This window comes from Nematolebias whitei, chromosome 2 (assembly GCF_014905685.2).
Source record: "Nematolebias whitei isolate Nwh7 chromosome 2, NemWhi1, whole genome shotgun sequence".
NCBI lineage: Eukaryota > Metazoa > Chordata > Actinopteri > Cyprinodontiformes > Rivulidae > Nematolebias > Nematolebias whitei.
Genome location: NC_056499.1, coordinates 15,506,929 through 15,528,946, shown reverse-complemented (window position 1 = coordinate 15,528,946; position 22,018 = coordinate 15,506,929). Strand labels below are relative to the sequence as shown.

The 22,018-nt window shown below is 38.3% G+C and overlaps 1 protein-coding gene across 1 annotated transcript in view; it reads left to right on the top strand.

Annotated features, from left to right (window-relative positions):
- dbndd1 (dysbindin domain containing 1) overlaps positions 1-20,739 on the top strand; it is a 22,322-nt gene extending 1,583 nt beyond the window's left edge. The window contains exons 2-4 of the mRNA XM_037697391.1: positions 4,875-5,018; positions 9,799-9,936; positions 19,650-20,739. Of these exons, the coding sequence (XP_037553319.1) occupies positions 4,875-5,018; positions 9,799-9,936; positions 19,650-19,804 (437 nt within the window). The 3' untranslated portion in view covers positions 19,805-20,739. The remainder of the gene's footprint in view (positions 1-4,874; positions 5,019-9,798; positions 9,937-19,649) is intronic.
- Positions 20,740-22,018: the final 1,279 nt, after the last annotated feature.

The following is a 22,018-nucleotide window of genomic DNA, read 5'->3' as shown; positions in this document are numbered from 1 at the left end:
TATATATATATATATATATATATAGACAAACAGACAGACAAATAAATACACACAGAGACACAAACAGTTACATGATCACTTGGTTAGTTGTTTTTTGTTGTTTTTTTCACAAAAACTATTTTTAATAAATGTATTTTAAAACATACATAATTAGGATCAGATCTTTAGATCTAATTATGTTCACACGAGTTTTTAGCAGCTTCAAGACGAACGTTTGGTGTGAATAAATGATCAAAGCAATAGATGGTATAATGTTGCCTAAAATAAAACATTTATGTGAACAGGTGCGTTCATTTCCTCTCCCTCTGCCATAATGTTAAACAGCAATTGATTTGCTTATCTGTGGCTAAACTCAATTAACCTCATGGCAATAATTACAGAGTTGATCATTTTCAGCCCCTCTGTTCTGACCTTGTCTTTTCACACATTTCCCTCCAGAGGTCTTGGGTTAGTATTTTAACATTTGCCTTATCGTTCATCCAAGTTTCTCACTGTGGTGACCCCTGCAGAAAGGAGCAAACAAAAGGCAAACAGCTACTGTATTCTGTTTTTCACTGCAGCTCATTTGCCATAAAAACAGAGAGAACATGAACAAACTGTCCCGTCAGAGCTGATCCAATACATGAGAAAATATATATTTTTTTGTCCATGAAATCAAAATGGAAACACAATTAAAGACCGAGCATTCTTTGAATTGCTCACTTCCATTCATGCCAGAGTTCAAGAGAAATGACAGCCTTGTGGCCATTTTGGTCGAACCTAAAAATAACATTATAAGCAATCTTTTATATCACAAGATGCCGCGATCAGAATGTGTGTTGGGGATGACTTTCAGTTACTACTACATCAAATTTTAGCACAACTTTTGTGCAAAAACTGTATCACTATCCCTCAATGCCAACATTCGCCCTTTGGCAGTGAGTAGTAATGGTGGATGGATATATCAAATATTTTATGAAGACAGTAATAGAAATGAAAACCCACCCTGCTGTCTAAATATTCAGTAAACGTTTATTATAGCTGCTGTTTTTTTCCAGCTTGTTCGGCTCCTCAGCAGAGAATGAAATCAATCGCTATCACCTGACCTCTGTGCTCATCTTTGGGAAGAAATCAGAAAAAGTTCTGCTTTGGTTTTGACACACGCATCACCCGTGTTACAGAAATGCACCAATCAGAACATACTGCAATTAAAAATGGCAGCAGCCATCTGGTGTGGCCCACCAGAAAGCTGCTCTACTCCCACACTACATCGCATCACTCCTTCATACCGGATCATTTTGGATGAATTACTGAAGCTGTGATTTGTTTGAAAAGTATTGCTCCATACATATTGTTCTCTGTTGATTTCCTCCATCTTGACATATTTTACAGTTTTAATGCAGCTTTACTGGTGTTCTTCTACAGTCTCCTCAGACTTTGTTTCAGCAGCATCAAACAGTTCATCATCAAGCCTTAGTCAATTCAAAGTGCAAATGTGAAGACAGGCTATTTTAGGCTCTTTCTATTTTCAGATGTTGTTCACAGCCTGTGTCAAGTAGTTTTGAATAGATGTGTGAAATGTTTTATTTTTCAGCTCTCTTTAGTAATGAAACACAAATATACCAGTGTAGCTGAATTTTACATTGGGTATGTTTGCTTGTTTGTTCGTGGCATTGTCTCTCGTGGATACATTTAAAACAAAATCTCAGAAATCAATCATTGGATGTTCATCCACAACTGATTCACTTTGTAATCATTCCAATCCAAGATGGCTGCCACAGAAGCCATTAGAAAACACAAAAATGGCTACAACTGAGCCAGTTTTACAGACGCTGACCAACATTTTTGTGGTAATAGCTGATCCTCATTATCAGGCTCTTAACTTGTGGAACCAACTTCTAGTTTCCGTCCATGAGGCTGACACATTGTCCAGTTTTAAGACTTTCCTTTTTGATAAATCCTATAGTTAGGGTTGGCTTGTTATGCTGCTATAGGCTTAGACTACTGGAGAACAAATTGACCTCATTTACTTAAATGATTTGTTAAAATTTAATAGTTTTCATTTGATATTATTTGTATCTTAACATGTGATTCTTGACCTGCCATTGTGTATCTGTTCCTCTCAAACCCAGCTGGTTGAAGCAGATGACCACTTGTCTTGAGCCTGGTTCTGCTAAAGGTTTCTTCCTCATGAGGGAGTTTTTCCTTTCCACTGTTACCTTTGTGCTTGCTCAAGATGAGAGTTCTGCGATGGAGTTAAACTCAAAGCAGTCTGCTCCTCAGATAAATACTGTTAAATTATTACTTTTATATATTAATGTTTCTGTTCAATGCCCTGAGACGACTTCTGTTGTGACTAAGAGCTATATAAATAAATTGAATTGAATTATATAGTCAAAGTACTACACATTGTGTAAGATTGTTTGCTAAATCTTTTCTTGCTAACAATCAGTGTCATTTTCTGTATTTATTTGCATATTTTCATGAACTGCTGGGTGGATTTTAGTGACCGCAATCATCGGACAATACCATCATTTTTATTCAACACATTTAAAGATGGCTGCTCCAGCTAAACATTAATCAACACAAAAATAGCTTTAACTCTGTTAGTCAAATAAATATTTTGTTAATATTAGTGTGTAGTAGTATGTGTGTTATTACGTCTCAAGATCTCACAATATCCCTTTAGAACAACTCACTGTAACAAATGTGTAATAACTCTTTAAATCCTGTTTTTGTGGGTTTCATGAGCTGGAAGCCCAAATTATGTAAAAATAGGCAAATAAATACTTGACATCTATTAAATTGTGGGCCCTGAATCTGTCATATTAAAGGTGAACTTTTTGAATGAATTTATGGAAGTTAAACAACTTTTCCATGACATTCTAATTTTTTGGAAAGGGTCTTTATGTTAGTCTGACTGGTAACTCTAAATTGTCCCTAGATGTGAGCGAGAGAATGAATGGTTGTCTCGTTTGTCTCCATGTGGTCCTGTGATGGACTGGAGACCTGTCCAGGGTGTACCCCGCCCCTCACACAGTGATTGCTGGACATGGGCACCGGCGACCCCCGTGACCCAAAATGGATGAAGCGGGTAAAAGATAATGGATGGATGTGTCTGAATAGTAACTATAGTGATAATTCTGCTAGTGTGAATTAAGTTATTTTTACAAAGTTTGACCAAAATGTCTATAACTCCAAGATTTCTCAGTACAAGATGCTTTTAGTTTAAATTCCATGACAGGTAGTGTACGACATGCTTTCCTTCAATGATAGCTTGTCTTTTAATAATTGAATGTGTTTACGTATGCCAACAAAACCTTTTCAGTGTGATTCAGTGGTTTTCTCATCTCCATCCAACACACACTGACTCATTTAATGTCTTGACAGAGATGGGGTCCATCTAATCATTAGACGGACATAAGACTAATGATTGACACGTCGATCCAAAACCTCCACTAAGTGTTGCAGATTAAGATGTGGTGTCTAAAAAGGCTCGTGATTTCTATGATATTCACAAAGAAGCCTTTGAGTCTCTCCTTATTATTTGTTGATTGATACATTGTAATTTTAAAAGAAACGAGTCACATCAGGGCTTAAATGTTTCATCACTTCTCATTGTAGACCAGAGCAATCGATTTCTGCATCATTCATTTATTCAGTTTATTCATTTATTCATTCATTTAATAGAAAGAAAAGAAACAAAAGAAGTTCATTAAATTCATCATTCTCAACACATAAAAACAATCTGTTTCTGTTAAAAAGATTTGCATGCACATATTGACACTTAAATTTTGTAACCGCTTTGATATAGGCTTATTATGATAGAAGTAATGCTGCATATCAATCTAAACAGCTACTAAAGTCTCAAGTCTTATTGAAACACCAACCATCTGTCCCATCCATCTACCTTTCCAGGAGCATGTCAGCTGCTGGAATTTCCCACAATGCCTAGAAGGCTTTAAAGTCCCTGATCTCATCATGCAGAGTCCATCATCGAGGCAATAGTTTAACCTGAAACGACATGCTGTCAGGATGTAGTTCTTTTGAGAGGCTCAGTAGTTGAAACTTAAAGACTGACCAGTTCAAGGTTCTTCCCTTTGTCAGTTGTCTGAGTCCTTTAATTGTCTCATTATCATTATTGTTTTATTTCTACTCGTAATATCTTCCTAATTTGTGGCATGATTTAGGAGTTAGCTAGCATGTGACACCGTTCAGTCACTCCATGACCTGCAGACCCTCAAGTCAGAGAAATCAAATACAAAACGTGTTACAATGTTTGCAAGAATTAAAGTGTGAATCAGAGAAAAGAAAGGTTTTCAAATTATTTTTTAAATTGTAGTTCAGCAGGACAAGTAAAATCAAAAACGTTTGCTTGAGTCTTTAGGACGGGGACTTTTTGAGATATTTCTTCTGATTTCTGTTCCTCTTTACTGAACCTTCATAATGTAGCTGTTGTTTCTGTGTCCTGCTTCTCATTTTCCCCAAATCTGCAGAGAAATTTGCTTAATCTTTATTGGACTTTAGACCAGAGCAGAAATTTGTTACAAAGACCCTCAGTCTGCAGTAATGTCTGAGCTGATGGTGTTGTAGAAACCAGAGGGTTGATGAGAGGCTGGTGTGAAAATATCTAACAGTGGATTCAGGCAGATGATTAAAAAGTTGTTTTTAAGTGCTGAAAATCCCTGAATTTCATTTCCCATCATTACCTCAGTGTGTCTGCATGCTCGAACGATTGTGATGCTTTGTGCTTAATTGAAGCTAGAGCTTACAGAGCAATATGTTGTAGCATCTAATCCTTTATGAAAAGTCTAATCCTGGGATCAATAGCTTTCCCTTTAATTCTGTTTCTTTTTTTTTTTTTTCAATCCATTTCTGGGTTTATGTGATTAAAGAGCCCAATAAAGAAATCCAGAAGCTGCTGAAGCCGTCCAGCTCCGGCGATCTGTGCAAGGAGCTGTTCCAGCATCCGTCAGGAGAGGAGGAGGCCACGTTGTCCGGGCACACGGCTAGCTTGCTCCACATCACTGAAAAGAGACGTAAGTGTTAGGAGAAGAAGCCAAATGAGAAAGAAACACTGGGGAACATTCAAGTAGCCGCTGGGAAAAAAGTGCTCTATTTTATTTTTTATTAGTGGGAAAATCCCTGAGCTAGCACATGATAACAGAATAAGATATGAACAAGAATATATTGTTTTATTAAAGTGTCCCATGAATCAAAGCTTATCCTTTTGTTTGTTGGTTCATCTTTAGGTTTAGGCTTCCATCAAACAATCACTGTCTAAACTGAGTATTCTGGCCACACATTCGCTGCAACAGCTTCATCTGAAAGGACTCATTGTGCTAAGGCACACAGAGGCTTGTCTTTATGTGTCAGGCCTTCAGGCCACCAGAAACTGAAAATACAGGGGCTCCATAAGAGCAAGGCCACATTCAATAACTAAACTTTTTTTTTTTTTTTTTATCAGACAGCTTATCGAGAGAAAAACATCCTTGTCTGTGTTTACATGTAACCCATTAACTAGCCTTGATACCTGGCAGCTCTGCAGATAGTGTTTGACAAGAAAGATAAAGAAAGAACGTCTGAAACCAGCAAAAAAGAAACATTGATGTTTGAATGCAAGCTTTTACAAAATGTTAGCATCCTATTCTAATCAAAAACTGTTCAGTGAAATCATCTCTTTTGTGTGTTTGTTGTAATTCTTAAAGATTTAAATTCAGACCAAACCAGCTTAATTGAGAATAACACAGACATAAAATTACTCGAAGGGCTGCATATTTATTCTGTCGCTAAGTCGTTTGTAACATTTATTCAAAGATGCAAAATAAAATAACTTAAAAAAAAACTACTTTTTAAATTTTAAAACTGCATAAGACTCACCTTTTCCACTAAATGTCATAAATGTGCAAAAGCAGAACTGAGTCTAAACACAGGCCAGCAGCAGACTGGTGGATGATGGCAACTTTAATCATGACTGCTGAATTTCAAATTAAAATAAAAAAAACAAGGCAGAGCAGGACATGACCAGGCTCTGCAGGGAACTAACAGGATCTGACAAAAGACTGAGGAAAACCAGGTATATGAAGAGGGAGATTATTGTCTGAAAACAGGTGAGTGAAGGACCAGAATCCAGAAAAACTGGCATCTATACTAAAGCTGCACATTATATGAAAGATATATTTATTATTTGATAGCTTAACTTTCAAATATGTTTATTTAATTTAATCGTGCAAATAATGCTTAAAAAGGGAAAACACAAATCACAAGCAAAAAATAAAAATGTGATATTCAAAAGGACCACACTCTTCTAAAATCATACAGTTCCCATATGGAGTCTACTGTGAGCATTGTGATGACAGAATATGTGAGTTTATCACCACAGATGTCATTATCACCATATTCAACACCTAAAAAGGTAAAGACAGGTCCTCTGGACGGTTTCTTCTTGTTGAAATGTTTAATCTTTTATCCAAAAGACTTCTTCAGTCCGAGGAGCTGCACTAGACTCAGTCTTATAAATAGCACCTTCTCATAGTGGATCAACCAGTTTGTTGTTGACATCCAGAACTAGCTGTTCACACGATGAAGGAGGACCATCAGCCTAACAACTGAACATTAGTGCCCTGATGGCCGCTTGCTATTCACAGAGGGCTGAGTAATACTTGCAATAAAAGCATTGTAAGAAGATTTCAATAAGAAGAATCCATCCAGAGGATCTGACTTACCTGTTTTAGATTTTTCTACCTGGATCATTGAGCGTGCATCGGGATAATAAACACCATTACCACAGCTGCATGTTTACCTCATACCACACTATATAGTGACTATGATATTACAAAAAGAAAAAAGCTTTGGCTAAACCTTGAAAAAATTGTTACAATTCATATAATATTACATATGACACTCAGAGTACGTGCTGTGAAATACTCTCAGCTACTGCCACTTCCAATCTTAGCTCAATTGACTTGAGTTATAAGCATTTTATGTTGACTATTGTTGATTTGCTGTGACAATCATCTTGATTTGGGTTGATTCCAAATGCTAGTGTGCTGTTCATGTACATCTAATGATTATTTCTGGGAATTTTCATTAAAATCCACCCAGTAGGTAATGAGATAGTTTGCTAACAAAGAGACAAAGTTGATTCTAAATAGTCAATAGCAAAATTTTAAACAAACACTATTACACAAAACATTATTAACAGACTCAATAAAAGAGAGTAAATCCTGCTTCACTAAGACTTTCATGTTACTTTGAGTAATCAGCTGCTTCCTGTTTAACCTGCTTAAATCCTCTAAGAGAATATAGTTGTGTGATCTTCTGAAAGGTGTCCCCAGGTGACCCTGAGGTGTAGATGAACAACATTTTAAAAAACGGAATCACATTTCAAAAAAACGCAACAAAAACACAACATTTGAAAAAACATAATTACATTCAAACAAAGCAGAAGTGGCCAAAGCGGAAGTGGCCGGAAACTCATTTTAAAAAAACAAAAAAAAAACAGAATTACATTTGAAAAAACGGAATTACAATAAGCCAAACCAAAAGTGGTGTTTTTTTTATTTTTTGTTTTGTTTTGTTTTGTTTGTTTTGTGTGTGTGAGTGTGTGTGTTCTTTTAAACTTTATTAACAACAAAAAACAAAACTACAGAACAATGTACAGTGCACACACAACAGAGTTACAGTTGGCAGGCTAGGTATTATGCCGTGCCAGTAAAACTAAAATGTAAAACTAAAATGTATGTCAACAAAACTTAATTACCTTGAAGATCCTGCTGAGATTTTTCAGCGTCATATCTTCTTTAAACTTGAACAAAACATAGCTCTCCATTTCTACAGGCTAAAGTCTAGCCTGCTAACTGTACCTCCATTGTGTGTGTACTGTACATTGTTCTGTTTTATGTTGTTGATAAATGTTTTTTTTTTTTTATTAACTGGAAAAAAAAGAACACTTCCGGTTTGGCCTAATGTAATTCTGATTTTTTTTTTTTTTTCAAATGTGATTCCATCCACTTTCACTTTGCCTTAATGTAATTCAGTTTTTTTTTTCAAATGTTCATTTACACCTCAGGGCCACCGTAGTGGTCACTTGACATCAGGCACATCTAAGAGCGATGGAGATTGCACATATCCAACATAGAAATCATATCTCTTCTGCTTTCCTTGTTTTTTCCTCCAAATGAAACCTGCTCTTAATCCTTTCCTATTTTAACTTCCATCTTTATCGTTAACGAGCAGAAATGTGTTGCTTTGAGTTCGCTTGCTGTAAAAAGCCGAGGTAGTCGTTATTTAACTTTAGTTTCAGGCACCAATTTTTTTTCCGCAGCTTGATTTAAAGGAGTCTTTCTCGATGACTTTTCAGTGAGTCTTTGTTGGGTTTATATATATATATATATATATATATATATATTAATATATATTTTTTTAGGATGAAGCAGTTGTTTTAGCGCCGCTGCCTCTGACTGAAAATGCTCTGATCAATAATTTAAAAAGTGAGAACATGGAGGAGGCAAAGAATAAAACGGAGACATGGATAAACATGAAGCGTAGGGGAGTGGGAATAATGCAGCTAATTAAAAATAATGGCAGGAAACTGATCTCATTTATATTTTATAATTGGATGTTGTCGTGTAGTTGTTGTTTTTCCTCTTCTGTATTTAGCATTCAGCTTCTCACATGAAGCGTCAGCTCGCCTTCATTTCTTATCATCTTCCCTCTTCTGCTTTTCTTTCATCTCCTCCCCCACAATTTCCTTCTCGTCTTTGCCTCTAGTTTCCTCTTACCTCCCAAAAATATGCTCAGCGAGAACTGAATTGTGAACAAGCTCCTCTCAGTCTGCAGAACATGAAGAATATATTTACGAGTCATCTGAAATGATTCTTCTTTAAAACGAGTCTTTGTTGCTTCCAACTACTGAAAGTTGTACTTTTTTAGTTAAGCTTCTAATGAAATGTAATGTCTTAATATTGTTACTTTTTTGTCACTCTTCTGTTATTGCACCCCTGTTTTTATTCCATATCTCCCAGCACACCCAGTGCTGAGCATCCTTGATGTATTTGACACATGGCACATTGACTCTCTGCTGTCTCAGCATGATGAATTGTCGTCTGTAAATCAATATTTGGTCTGTTTGGTGGGGAACATGGGGATTTAAGTGCAGCAGACAAAAGAGCAGCACAAGACTGAGGTTTAGTCTCTTCTGCTGGTGAGTTGCTTTAAAAAGAGGCTGTACCACTACCACACCTTGATCACATCTCCAGTTGCTTTCCTTGCTATTGGTCCATCTTTTACATAAAAGTCCTTCGCTGATGAAAGCAAACACGTTTGAAGTTTATAGTCTTTGATAGAATTTTAATATAGATTCAATGCATAAAAACTCCATCTTCTCAAGGGGCTTTGTTGGAATGCTGAGTCATGCACATTCGTGCACGCTGCATGTCTGCAGCAGCAGCAGAGTTTTGCATGCTGAGGAGAAAGCCTGTGTTCAAATGAGCAGTTACAGCCAAGACAGGAGACAAATTAATTAGATCAATGCATGTTAAAGGAGTGATAATATTCCGCTCCATCTTTGTCTTCGTTCTTCGGTCACTGGGTGCGCTGATACAAAGTGGAATAAATAAAAGAGTAAGTTTACTTTGATTTTAAACGCTGCAAAAAAAAAAAAAAAAACTACAACTAATTACAACAGAGATTGAAGAGCAAACTGCATTAGCTGTTAACGATCTTTTTCTCTTTTTTAATGAGACTTTGAGCACTAGCATCAGCAATAAATCCATTTTTATTTTTTGGCACTCAAACGTGCTGTTTTGTTTCTGACAGAACCGCTGAGCAGTGTGTCGTCTCTGGAGGTGCACTTTGACCTCTTGGATCTGACTGAGCTGACTGACATGTCTGACCAGGAACTGGCTGAAGTCTTCCCTGACTCTGACGAGGAAAACCACAATCAGTCCCCAGCAGGTAAGACACCTCCTAAATAAAATGTCTGTTACAGTAAGCAACAAAGATCATGGAATAAATAACAGAGATTATCTTCTGTTGTAAAAATAACATGTACATTTAATTAAAAAAAGAGCAAACAGTGTGTACACGTGTCATTTTTAAAGATTCCTCTAATCCACAGTGAATCTATAGACTGTGGCTTCTGTTATTTTATCACCTACATGTTTTAATTTATACCATACCATACCAATTTATTTATATAGCACTTAAAACAGCAACAAGGCCAACCAAAGTGCTTATGCCCAAGCAATTGTTATGAACAACTTTATTATTAGTGTGATCACTTTTAAACTTCTTTGCAGCTTCAGCACTGATCTGACTGCTGAGGGAAGCATTTCCAAAAGTAATAAAATGAAAAAAGAAACTGTGGGTTTGTGTTTTATTTAAAGTCAGCGTAGGGATACAGCATCCTTAAGCAACATAACGTGTCCGTGTGTGTTTGTGTGTGTGTGTGTGTTATGGGGTTTTAATGTCATTATGTTCCAGCAGGATCCCAGGGACGCCTGCTGAGTTGTAATAATCAAAAAGGTCATCTGAACACTTCACTTGTATGCTTCTATATAGCAAAACATACGAATGTGATTGATTGGTGATGCTTTTTAACTAACAGGGAAGTATTTGTGGTCAGACTGTTGTTACACTTGACACTTGTATTACAAAGGGCTGGAAACATTTTGAGCCTTTTCTTATTCATACTGTTGACGTTTTACTCGTGATCTCTAAAAATCAGTCTCTCTTTGAAAAACAACCTCTTTTCTTTACTTTGAAGGTATAAGAAAAGCGCGATGCTGCATTTGACATTAGCTCAACACTCGACCCTCCTTGTTCTATGATAGGAGGCAGCTTGAGTTCAGATGGTCGTCTTATGATTCATTTGCATTTATCTGCCCAAGTGTCCTTCCACTTGCTCTTGAAGGTCGGCGAGCAGCTTGCACGGCAGCTCTGCTGTCACTGAGAAAATATGCAAATAAGAGACTAAACTTGTCAAGTACTTTGTAAAAAGCTAAAGGGGGAAAAATGCTACTGTAATTGATTTACAGCAGTATAAAAGTTCTGCATGTATTTTTCTCCTAATGGAAAAAAAAAGAGAAAAATCTGCAGATGTGACTTAATATTGCCCCGTGTGGCTGAGAGCAGTGAACAGGCTAACAAGAGATATAAATCACATTTATGGAGAAATAATTGCTCTGGATTGTTTGTATTTACTTACACTAGCAGGATTTTGTTCTGCACAGAAAATAAAGTTAAAATGCCAACGTCACAGTCCCCCCCCCAAAACAAAAACAGCATTTTTCATTATTTCCATTCTACAACACAGTCCCTCTTCAACTCCTCTTCAGCAGAATCCGTCTCTTCTTTCTCTGCTTTCAGTTAGTTGATGAAAGCACAACACAGTCTGAGTTAAGTCTGAGTTACGGTTCAATTAAAGATTATACAGCTCCAAGTGCCTTTGTGTTTTTGTAATACTTCTGTTTCACAGTCACTAAATTGAGTTACTGGTGCTGATAAGATGAAATGTTTTTGCTTCGATGTGCAGTTTTGGAGCTATTCTCATTATTTACACCTTGTTTCATCATTCCTGTGGATGCAAGGATCTGCTCAGTTCATGCTCCAAAAACCTTCCAGCACTAGCTGCTCAGCTGTTCGCTCCACGTTCTGCTTTGTTTTTGTCTGATTCGTGCTGAATAGGTGGTGGACGGTGAACATCTAGTTGCTGCAGAAAATAACACTGCTTGAGGAAAATAGAGGACAATGAGCTAAAATTCACAAATCTGAAAACTTTTGTTGAGCTAAACTCTAAACAAATTCTAAATTCTAAGTCTCTCTTTCGCTCTCGACGAAAACGGTCGCTCTTATCCTCTCTCCCTCCCTCCTGCGTTTTTGCTGTCTTGTCCAGTCAACCTCAGAGCCTCTCTTTTACACATCTTCCAAATCAAAAACTATTATGGATTTTATCAGCTGGTCCTTCAACACAATTATTTTTTTTTTCACCAGACAACATGGTGCTGGAGAGCCCTCATGCCCTGAACGGACCCATGCAGCTGGGTATGTCATTGATTCCTGGAATGAGTGGAAGATGTTCTGCCTATCTGAGCTGTCCGTGGAGGATGTAGAAGATGTGTACATTATTGGATTTATGATAACAGGGTTTCTGCTTTTTCAAATTGGCGGATATCTAGGATATTGACAAATTAGGACGACATCGCAGTAGTTTCAGCCAGGGTAAAGCTGCCAGCCTTATGTGATGGATTAATTTGTGCCTCGAGCTCTCAGACTCATATGCTTAACGAGCTCAACCACAGCTGGACGCAATTTCTGGGAATCGTAGGCCACTTGCGGCTCCTGGAAGTCGCCAGCATGAAGGATTCACTCTTGGTGTATGTTAAATCGAGCACGGACTGGGCGGAATGTCCACTAATTCTGGCTGTTTGGATTTGCCATTGAGTGTACCAGCAGAAGATGAAGGCAGACAGAAATCAGAGTCTGGCGGCCCAAACAATTGTTTATCTGAATTTGGCCTCCCCGCTGACTTTGGACAGGCCAACCTATCTCACATTGCTCCTGGAGAGTTCATAAACTAGACTGCTCTTTCAGAACAGTCCTGCTGGGACTTTTGATATTGGTGCAACTTTAGCTTTTTGAAACATTTAGCCTTATCTGCCACTTTTTTCCTCATAGAAAATAAATTGAGCTAATTTTACATCCTTTATATCTTTCGATCTGTTTACAACCTTTTACTGCTCCTTTCACATTTTGTTCTGGTTCAGCTTCTTTCAGCCTCCTAGTGCAAATGTATTAATTTTTTCAGCTACTTTCCGCTGATTTCAGCTGCTTTTTCAGCTGTTTTTTGCTCCTTTCTGAATCTTTCTGCTAACTACAACATTTTTGTGCTTCTTCTGACTTCTTTTTGCTTCAGCTTGTTATGCTACTTTCAGTTTTTTCTGCTATTTCAGCTGCTATTTAGCTGGTTTATGCTAATTTAGCTTTTTCAACTAATTCCAAATTTGTTGCACTTATATCAGCTTTTTTCAGCCTAATTCATCAAAAATGTGCTCACACTTCCTTCTGGTAATTTAAGCTTCTTTATTCCTTTTCAGCTACTTTTTAGGTTTTTTTTCCCCCCTAAATTCAGCTTTTTTTAGCTGATTTCCTACTTTTTGCGCTCATTTCTGCTTATTTAAACCCATCCATCCATCCATTTTCTTTACCCGCTTATTCCATTTTGGGTCACGGGGGTCGCTGGTGCCCATGTCCAGCAATCACTGTGCGAAGGGCGGGGGACACCCTGGACGGGTCGCAAGTCCATCACAGGGACACATAGAGACAAACGAGACAAACAACCATTCACTCTCTCATTCACACCTAGGGACAATTAGAGTTACCAATCAGCCTAACATGCATGTTTTTGGACTGTGGGAGGAAACCGGAGTACCCGGAGAAAACCCACGCATGCACGGAGAGAACATGCAAACTCCACCCAGAAGGCCCCTGGACTGGGGTTTGAACCAAGGACCTGCTCGCTGAGAGGCAGCAGCTCTACCAGTTGCGCCACCGTGCTGCCCTTATTTAAACCCAATTCAGCAAATGTGTGTTCTTTCTGCTTTTTTCTGCTAACTTGGGCTTGTTCTTCCATTTCAGCTACATTTCAACTATTTTTCAGCAATAAGCATTCACACTGCATTTTACAGGAAATGCAATTTCTCTAGTTTTTGTTGTTGTTGATGATCTTCTGCTTTTCTTTAGCAGCTAAACTTCAGCTGATCTGTTTATCATTACATCCTGCATTCAGCAGGTTTCTACAGCACAGATTCACTAAGATGTTAAATGTTTCTGAACAACTAACCGCACATTCAGGAAAGCAATTGGCTTTTCTTGTTAATTATTAACATACACAACCTCAGAATGAGCAGCTGAACACTTATTTGTACTTTCCCCTTGAATAAAAATGTGCGTGCCATCCGAGAACAGCCCTTCTCCTTGTATTGGAGGGTTTTTACCTTTTAGTGTGACACCCGGTGCAGCACCTTAAAAAAATAAACCTTTAAGAGTGAGCTGTTTTAAAGACTACCCCTCCCACACACACACACACACACTTCAACCTTTATGATTTTCAGAAAGGAAAATGGCCGTCTCAGCAGTTTTTGCACCAGGCCACTGCATGTGTAAATGTTACGGGGTGGACAAAAAGCTGCTGCACCTCAATGTCACGACTGAATGAAAGAACACGAAAGGTTAAAGAGGTACTCTTCTAAAGGTTGCCAGCAGTGCAGAGGTTTGGTCACAGTGGAAATGATCAAACAGAATATTTTGACAAAGATTAATAAATTTACCTCAGTGAATTATTTGTTTGTGGGAAAATCTTGATGCTGTTTTTTTTTTTTTTACACAAACTCCCATATATAGCTAACTGCATAGAATAAAAGACTGTATAATTAACTTTAACAAATGTTTGACTCAGGCTGCTGTTAACATATATTATTTTGTGTTTATGTAAATGTGGGTCAGGTAGCACGACGCTGCTATGTGTGAGCTCTAACGGAAACAGGGAGTGCATGTCGAGGTTGAGGCGACGGCTAAAAGGAGGCGAGGAGCTAAAGACGGGTGGCTGAGTTCAAGATGAACCCAGGCTCCTAAATAATTGATTTCCCCCTCTGGAAACAAAGCCTGTTCCCTTTCCAGCTTTTTAAAACGCTATCAGAATGCAAGAAATTCCTTTTTACGTGTCCAGTTTGTTTGGCCCAGTTTATCTCCCAGTTTCTGTCTTTAAGTAAATCAACATATTTTATATTAACGTTATCTGTTTGTGTTTTGATGCTCATTTGCTCAGTCTGGAGCAAAGAATAAACCCCCATTTGGTTTCCTTTCAGGCCAGTTCCACAGACCCTGAACAAAAGAAAGCTGGTTTGTTCTTTGTTTTAATCCCTTATTCAGCTTGATGAGCCGTAAAGTTTACGCACACCCCTGAAAACCCACCACAGGCAGCGCTTTGTCTTTCCAACAATACCCGGGATGCAACTGAGGACACAGCCGGCCGTACGCTGCTGTGCTTCTGGTTTATTAATTTGTTGTTGTTTGTTCGTTGACATTCGAGGTGGAGTTGCTTCAGAGTTGGTTATTGCTTTGTGGAAGAAGAAATATTAGATTTAGATTAAAAAAACAGAGAAAAGATCTGAACCTTTTCTCCCTGTTTTATTTCACACAGTTGACTGAGTTACATTGAATGATTTGGGACTCTGCTCTGTCCAACAAGAAGTTCTGCTTTTGCCATTTGCTCTGAAGAAGCTCTTGCAAACAAATTTTGTTCACACCTAAGTCAGCAAGATGAAAACATGTTTTTCTTATCCGCTGTTGGTGGCACGATGTAGTGAAGTGACGTCTTCTGCTACATTTCATCCTACAACACGTGCATCACCTTATTGTTTTCTTCTCCTTTGACCAATTCTGATTCAGCTGCCTTCATGACCGCTCCAGCCTTTTAACGGTAAATGGACTGTTCTTATATAACAACTTTCTGTCTGATCAAGATACTCAAAGCGCTTTACACTACAATCTGTGCCTCATTGACCCCCTCATACATACATAGAATAATCAGTGCTTTATCACATTCATACACACATTGGAGACAATGAGGGGTTCAGTGTATCGCCCAGGGACACTTCTCAAGCATGTGACTGCTGATGGATTCAAACCCCCAACTCTCGCATTGGAGGACTCTAACCACTCAGCCACAGCCGCCCTAATGACTGCAAACGTCATTATCTTTGTAAATCTTTGTCCTGCTTCACAAGCTCGGGATGAGCAGAACAAATACTTTGTGTTAGTGAGTCTGTGGAGTGCATGAAGTGATGTGTATAAGCTTTCGTGTAGTCGTTTCATGTGGGGTTTTTTTTCCTAAATGTGACAAGAAGTGAGGAGCAGGTGAAGCAGCAGTTCAACATCTTTTGTTTTGCCTCAGCTGTATGTTTAGAAGCATAAGCCTCATTTGAGAGCAACATTTTTAAGTCACGTTCCTCCTGCGCCTCACAGGCTGGATCCAGTGATTCAGTAACTGTATTTGTTACCACTTTACAGTAAGGCTCTCCTTATAGACGGCTAATAAATAGTTTATAGATAATTAATCCTCTATAAACAATTTATAAATCATTATTAAGTGCTTATTATGTATGATCAAGAAAGCTCATCAGAGACTCTACTTCCTCAGACGGCTGAGACAAGCTGGTCTGGGAAGCTCAGTCCTCACCTCCTTCTACAGGTGTGCAGTGGAGAGCATCCTGTGCTCCAGCATCAACGTGTGGCATGGAGGCTGCACAGCTGCAGAAAGAAAAGCTTTGCAGAGAGTGGTGAAGGCTGCACAGAAGTCTGTTGGAGTCAGCCTCCCCACCATCACAGACATCTACACCTCTAGATGCAGGAAGAGAGCCACCTGCATCATAAAAGACCCCACTCATCCAGCACACACACATTTTGCCCCACTCCCCTCAGGAAGGAGGTTGAGGAGCATTAAGTGTAGAACCACTAGATGAGGAACAGCTTCTACCCTGAGGCTGTTAGACTCATGGATCTCTAACCAGAATAATCTCTGTGAAAAATCACATCATGTTGCTGCTGATCTGTTTCATGTTGCTGCTGATCTGTTTCAATGTTGATGTGTTCATGTGTGCTCATCTGCTCACACAGACTCATGTTCATGTTTGTGCTGATGTTCAACGTGATGTTTTTATGTTATGAGTGCTTAGTGTATATTTAGTTGATGTTTTTCTTAGTTCACATCTTAGATGTTATTACTGTTTTTCTTTTACATTTTATTGTTGGATGTAACTGGGACCCTGTGTACATAATTTTGTTCCACCACATGTACCACATGAGGTGCGAATGACAATAAAGAAACTCTGACTCTGATTAAGGGTGAAAGAGAGAGACGAAACTTTGCAGTTTCTTGCCAAATCTGTTCATTTCATCTAGAGTTGCTATATTAAACATTTCAGACCAAGTTACTACCTTGTAAGCACAATAAGCATTTGTAAACCTATTTCTTTAACATATAATACTGTACTTTAGCACTGCGTTATAAGTATCTACAACTGATATTATATTCTAAAAAATAAGTTTATAAATGCGTATTGTGCTTACAAGGTAGTAACTTGTGAAATGTTCACTATAACAACTCTTGATGAAATATATAGGTGAACAGATATGGCTCACTGTTTGGCAAGAAACTGGTCAGTTTTGTCTCGTTCTCACCCTTACCAGAATTAATACTTAATAAGTAGTTATTAATGATTTATAAAGTGTTTAATAACATATCTATAAACTAACAAAGTCCATGCTCAATAAGCCAGGTATACAATCCAGCATTTTTCAGTCAGGTCATCTGACAGTTTCTTTTTTTTTTTTTTTGAGCTGAAAATTTTCACCTTCCATCCAGAAGGCTTCATCAGTCAAGAAAACACACAGCACAAAACTGATTCTTCCCCCAACAGTTTACTCCAAAGTAGAACAAACCAGTTATGTTGGTGCTAAAGCATTCCGGATGGAAGGTGAAATGTTTCAGCACAAAAAAAAAAAAAGAAAGAAACTGTCCAGATGATCTGACTGAAAAATGTTGGATTGTATACCTGGATTATTGAGCATGGACTTTGTTGTTTTGAACTAGTTTGACATGACTGTCGATGAGGAAGAGGGCCGGCAACGGAGGAGGGGGCGTGCCAAAGAGACCATCTTAGCATCAACATAACTGGTTTGTTCCACTTTAGAGTAAGCTGTTGGGGGAAGAATCAGTTTTGTGTTGTGTGTTTCCTTGACTGATGAAGCCTTCTGGATGAAAGGTGAAACGTTTCAGCACAAACAAACAAAAAAAGAACCTGTCCAGATGACCTGACTGAAAAATGTTGGATATCTGTAAACTATTTATTAGCCATCTATAAGGGGAGCCTTATTGTAAAGTGGTACCTTTATTTTATTCAGACTACACTCTGAAAAGTAAAAAGTACTGCTGGACAAAAGTAAATTTAAGGCAGAAAATGTAACGCTTGTAACAGAAGGGAGTGAAGAGTCCGAGTTTGTGTTTTACGTGTCTTTCTAAGTTTATTCTGATCAATATTTCAATCTGGGAGAGTTTTGAACGGAGACACATGAGAAATGCTCAGCTGTTAAACGCTCAGTTATTTAAATATAGATGCATGTAGCAAATAAACACATGGGCAGGTGTTCATGGCACATGTCATCATGGAGCCCTGCCTGGTTCTGAGGAGCCATGAATCCATCTAATTAACATTCAGAAATATTTAATAATCTGACATTAATATTTGTCTTGTTTCAACACCTTTCTTTCTTTTATTGCCTCTCAGTTTGGGTCGTTTGGCAGGATCTGGTCTGGATTTGGGGAGATTTCTATAAAGCCAGCCACTCAGAAGAGCATTTACTGTAGAGACCAAACACTGGGCTGGTCTGTGAAAATCAGCTCCTTTTTTTCTTTCAGTCATTCACTGCAGCTTTGTTTCAATACCACCACCAAGTGGATTAAAACAGCAATAACCTCAGATCCTTGAAAGCAATGAGATGTCCAGTCAATCAGGAGGAGGCTCCATGTTCCTGTAGATGTTTCTTCTTTTGAAACAATAAATAAAACAGCAAAAGAAGGAGGAATCTTAATATATTTTAAATGATTTCTTAAATATGTTTAGTGGTTTAAAAGTCTCTTTTAAAAAGGGATTTACAGAACTTTGCCTCATTTCTGGACAAAGACGAACGTTTATAGTGATTCTGAGAGTAAAAGACAGTAAAATCTGTACTTTTTTATTCTCTCCCATATTTTAACACAAGTTGTTGCCTACATTTAATGTGCTTTGTTTTCATGTGGTCATCAAATCTCCATCTTTATTATTTTACCTTTTGTTTTCATAAACCTGAAATATAAATAGCTTTATTTTTTCCATTCTCTAAGAATAAGTGTCCTATTTTTCTTTTCTTTCTCTTTTGTTTAGTTTGTAATTTATTCACATGTATACATTTAGGAACATGTAGTTTTGTTAAATTTTAGTTCTAGACGCATTTTAAATTGGACTTTATCACTCCTATCATTTAATGAAAAGGCTTTTAAAAGTATTTTAGGAGCCTATATTTGACAAAACATGCAAAATGTAAAAGAAATGTGTTAAAAAAAGGTCCTTGTAGCCCAAATTCACATGCAAATAAAATGAAATTAAAATGTTATTTTGATCTTTTCGAAGTTAATGCATAATTACTAAAAAAAAAAAAAAAGAGAGAGAGTTTGTTTAGACACGTTTAATTAACGTCATAAATAATTCATCTGTGGTTTTAACATTTTATTTTTTTGTCATTGAGTAGAAAGTTTGGAAGTTTTAAGTTGTGTCTAAAAACCTCACTTGATCTTCTCTGTATCTATTTCTGCTTTATTATAACACAAATCCACATTTTGCTTTAAAATAACTTTAATTATATTCTCAGCTGTAAGAAAAAAAAGCTTTAGAAGTTCGGAGCCAGTCTTTGTCACATTTTATGAGTCAAAATAAATTATCAGTGTTACGATTTAGAAATAAAATCTGCATTCAATCCTGTCTGTGATATTTTTCATTTGAATTTATATTTTCTTTGAACAAAGCTCGTTTGAATTTATTTGTACAACTCATCCCTGTGTGTCTGGTCCACAGGGTCCCACCAGCCGATGCTCCCCAGGTGTGGCTACATGCGTTCTCCGTCGTGGACTCGCTGCAGTAAAGTCGAGCTTCCACGAGAGAGGAAGCATCACAGTGACTCAGACACCGCCGAGCCCTTAATGAAGCTAGAAAGGCCAAAGCATCCCTAACTGCTCGTGTCAAACAAGTCGCCCGCAGAAAGAGAAAACCCCGAGCTGCAGGGATGCAGTCGGAGTGGCCAAACAAAACAGAGCAGGAGGCCTCCGTCTGCCTCGGCTGTGCCCCGTCATGATGTGCTGCAGCTGGAGATCAGCCTGAACTCTGGACGTTAACATGTTGAGACGTGCAGCATAAAAACTCCCTGTCCTCCTTCATCCTCACACCAACAGGTAAACATCATGGCGCTCACAGACAGACAGACGTGATATCAACAACAGCACCTTCATCCTTTCAGCACCTCAGGGTGGAAGAGGTTAGCACTGTGCGGCAGCCAAATCTGAACTTTCTGTGACGATAACACCCGATCTGAATTAAAACGTAAATCGTTGGAATTGTTCGACCTAAAACTTCACCCTGACGTTAAGTGAGACGTCTTTTTTCTGCTGCCTTGAACATCTCGACAGTGATGCTCATCACCTTCTCCAGCTTGATGTGCGTCACAAATAAAAGAAAATCCACTCATTTCACTGATGTGTGTTTCCAGTATGGCCCCGTAACTTTTGGCTTTTGGTGTGGATGATTTAAAGAAAGAAAGCAAGCAGCAACTCTCTGTTTCCACGCTAAAGATTTTCTTTATAATTTTTTGTCTTAGGTTCATTTAATTTCTGTTTTAATTTCAACAAAACTCAAGTTAATTGCCACCAGATGTGTATTAACTAAAGTAAAAAGAAATGAAGAATCACAGTGTGCTGAATTTGTGCCAAAAAGACAACAAAGTGCCAATTAGTTTCACTGAAATAAAATCATTTTTTTGTTTTTGTCACTGAATAAAAAGTTGATTACTCAGTTAATTTGAAGTGTGTAAAGATTGTCTTCACCAGGAGAGCCAATAAGTCTGACTTCTGTGGGACGATGAATCAAAGATGGCGGATGGAGAAAGATTTTCAATAAAAATGGCTGATTGTGTGATCTATGTCCTCTTGTTCTGTTTCACGTTTGACTCAACAAACCTTTCAGTGATTTAACAAAATACAGTAGTCCCTCGTTACTTCACGGTTTGTTTTTCACGGACTCGCTCTCTCGCAGTTTAAGTACAGTACTGTACATAATACATTTTGTAAGTGCTGCCATTTTGTGGTTTTCTTTCTTTAAGCATTTTACTTTTACGTTTTTGAATTTACCATGTCCTGGATGACTGAAAATCTTCACCAGCGCGTCTCATTAAATCAGGTTTCTTCCAACTGAGGCAGCTGTCTAAACTGAAGCCCATATTGTCCAAAAATAACCTGGAGACAATAATACATGCATTCATTACATCTAGGCTTGATTACTGCCATTCACTCCTGTTTGGTATCAGTCAGACCTCCATTGCACGACTACAACTGGTCCAGAATGCAGCAGCCCGATTTTTAACCAGTACAGGCAAAAGAGAGCACATTACACCAGTTTTGGCCTCACTGCACTGGTTACCGGTTCACCTTCGAATCCAGTTCAAAATACGTATGTATGTCTACAAATCGCTGAACAGTTTCGCGCCCCCCCACCCAATCTCTCTGATCTGCTACAACCGTATGTCCCACCACGTTCCCTGTGGTCAGCCGACCAGTTGCTCCTCACAGTTCCAGGAACTCGTTTTAAGCGCAAAGGGAACAGGGCCTTCTCTGTAGCAGGACCAAGACTTTGGAATGAGTTACCTCTGCTTGTCAGACAGGCCCCCTCCCTCACGTTTTTCAAGACCATTTAAAAACCCACTACTATTCAGTAGCTTTCAACACCAGATGATCTGTGTTTTGAACCTGTATGCTTCACACTAGTTAGTCATTATCTGCATCGTTTTTATGTCTATTTCTGATTTACTTCATTTTGTATTTTGCTTTGTGTGTTATCTGTTGTCCTGTCTGTAAAGCACTTTGGTTGGCCTTGTCGCTACACACACACACACACACACACACACACACACACACACACACACATAATCTTTACCCGCTCATTCCATTTTGGGTCACAGGGGTCGCTGGTGCCCATGTCCAGCAATCACTGTGCGAGGGGTGGGGTACATCCTGGACGGGTCGCAGTCAATCACTGTGCGAGGGGTGGGGTACATCCTGGACGGGTCGCAAGTCCATCACAGGGCCACATACAGAAAAATGAGACAAACAACCATTCACTCTCTCACTCACACCTAGGGACAGTTTAGAGTTGCCAATCAGCCTAACATGCATGTT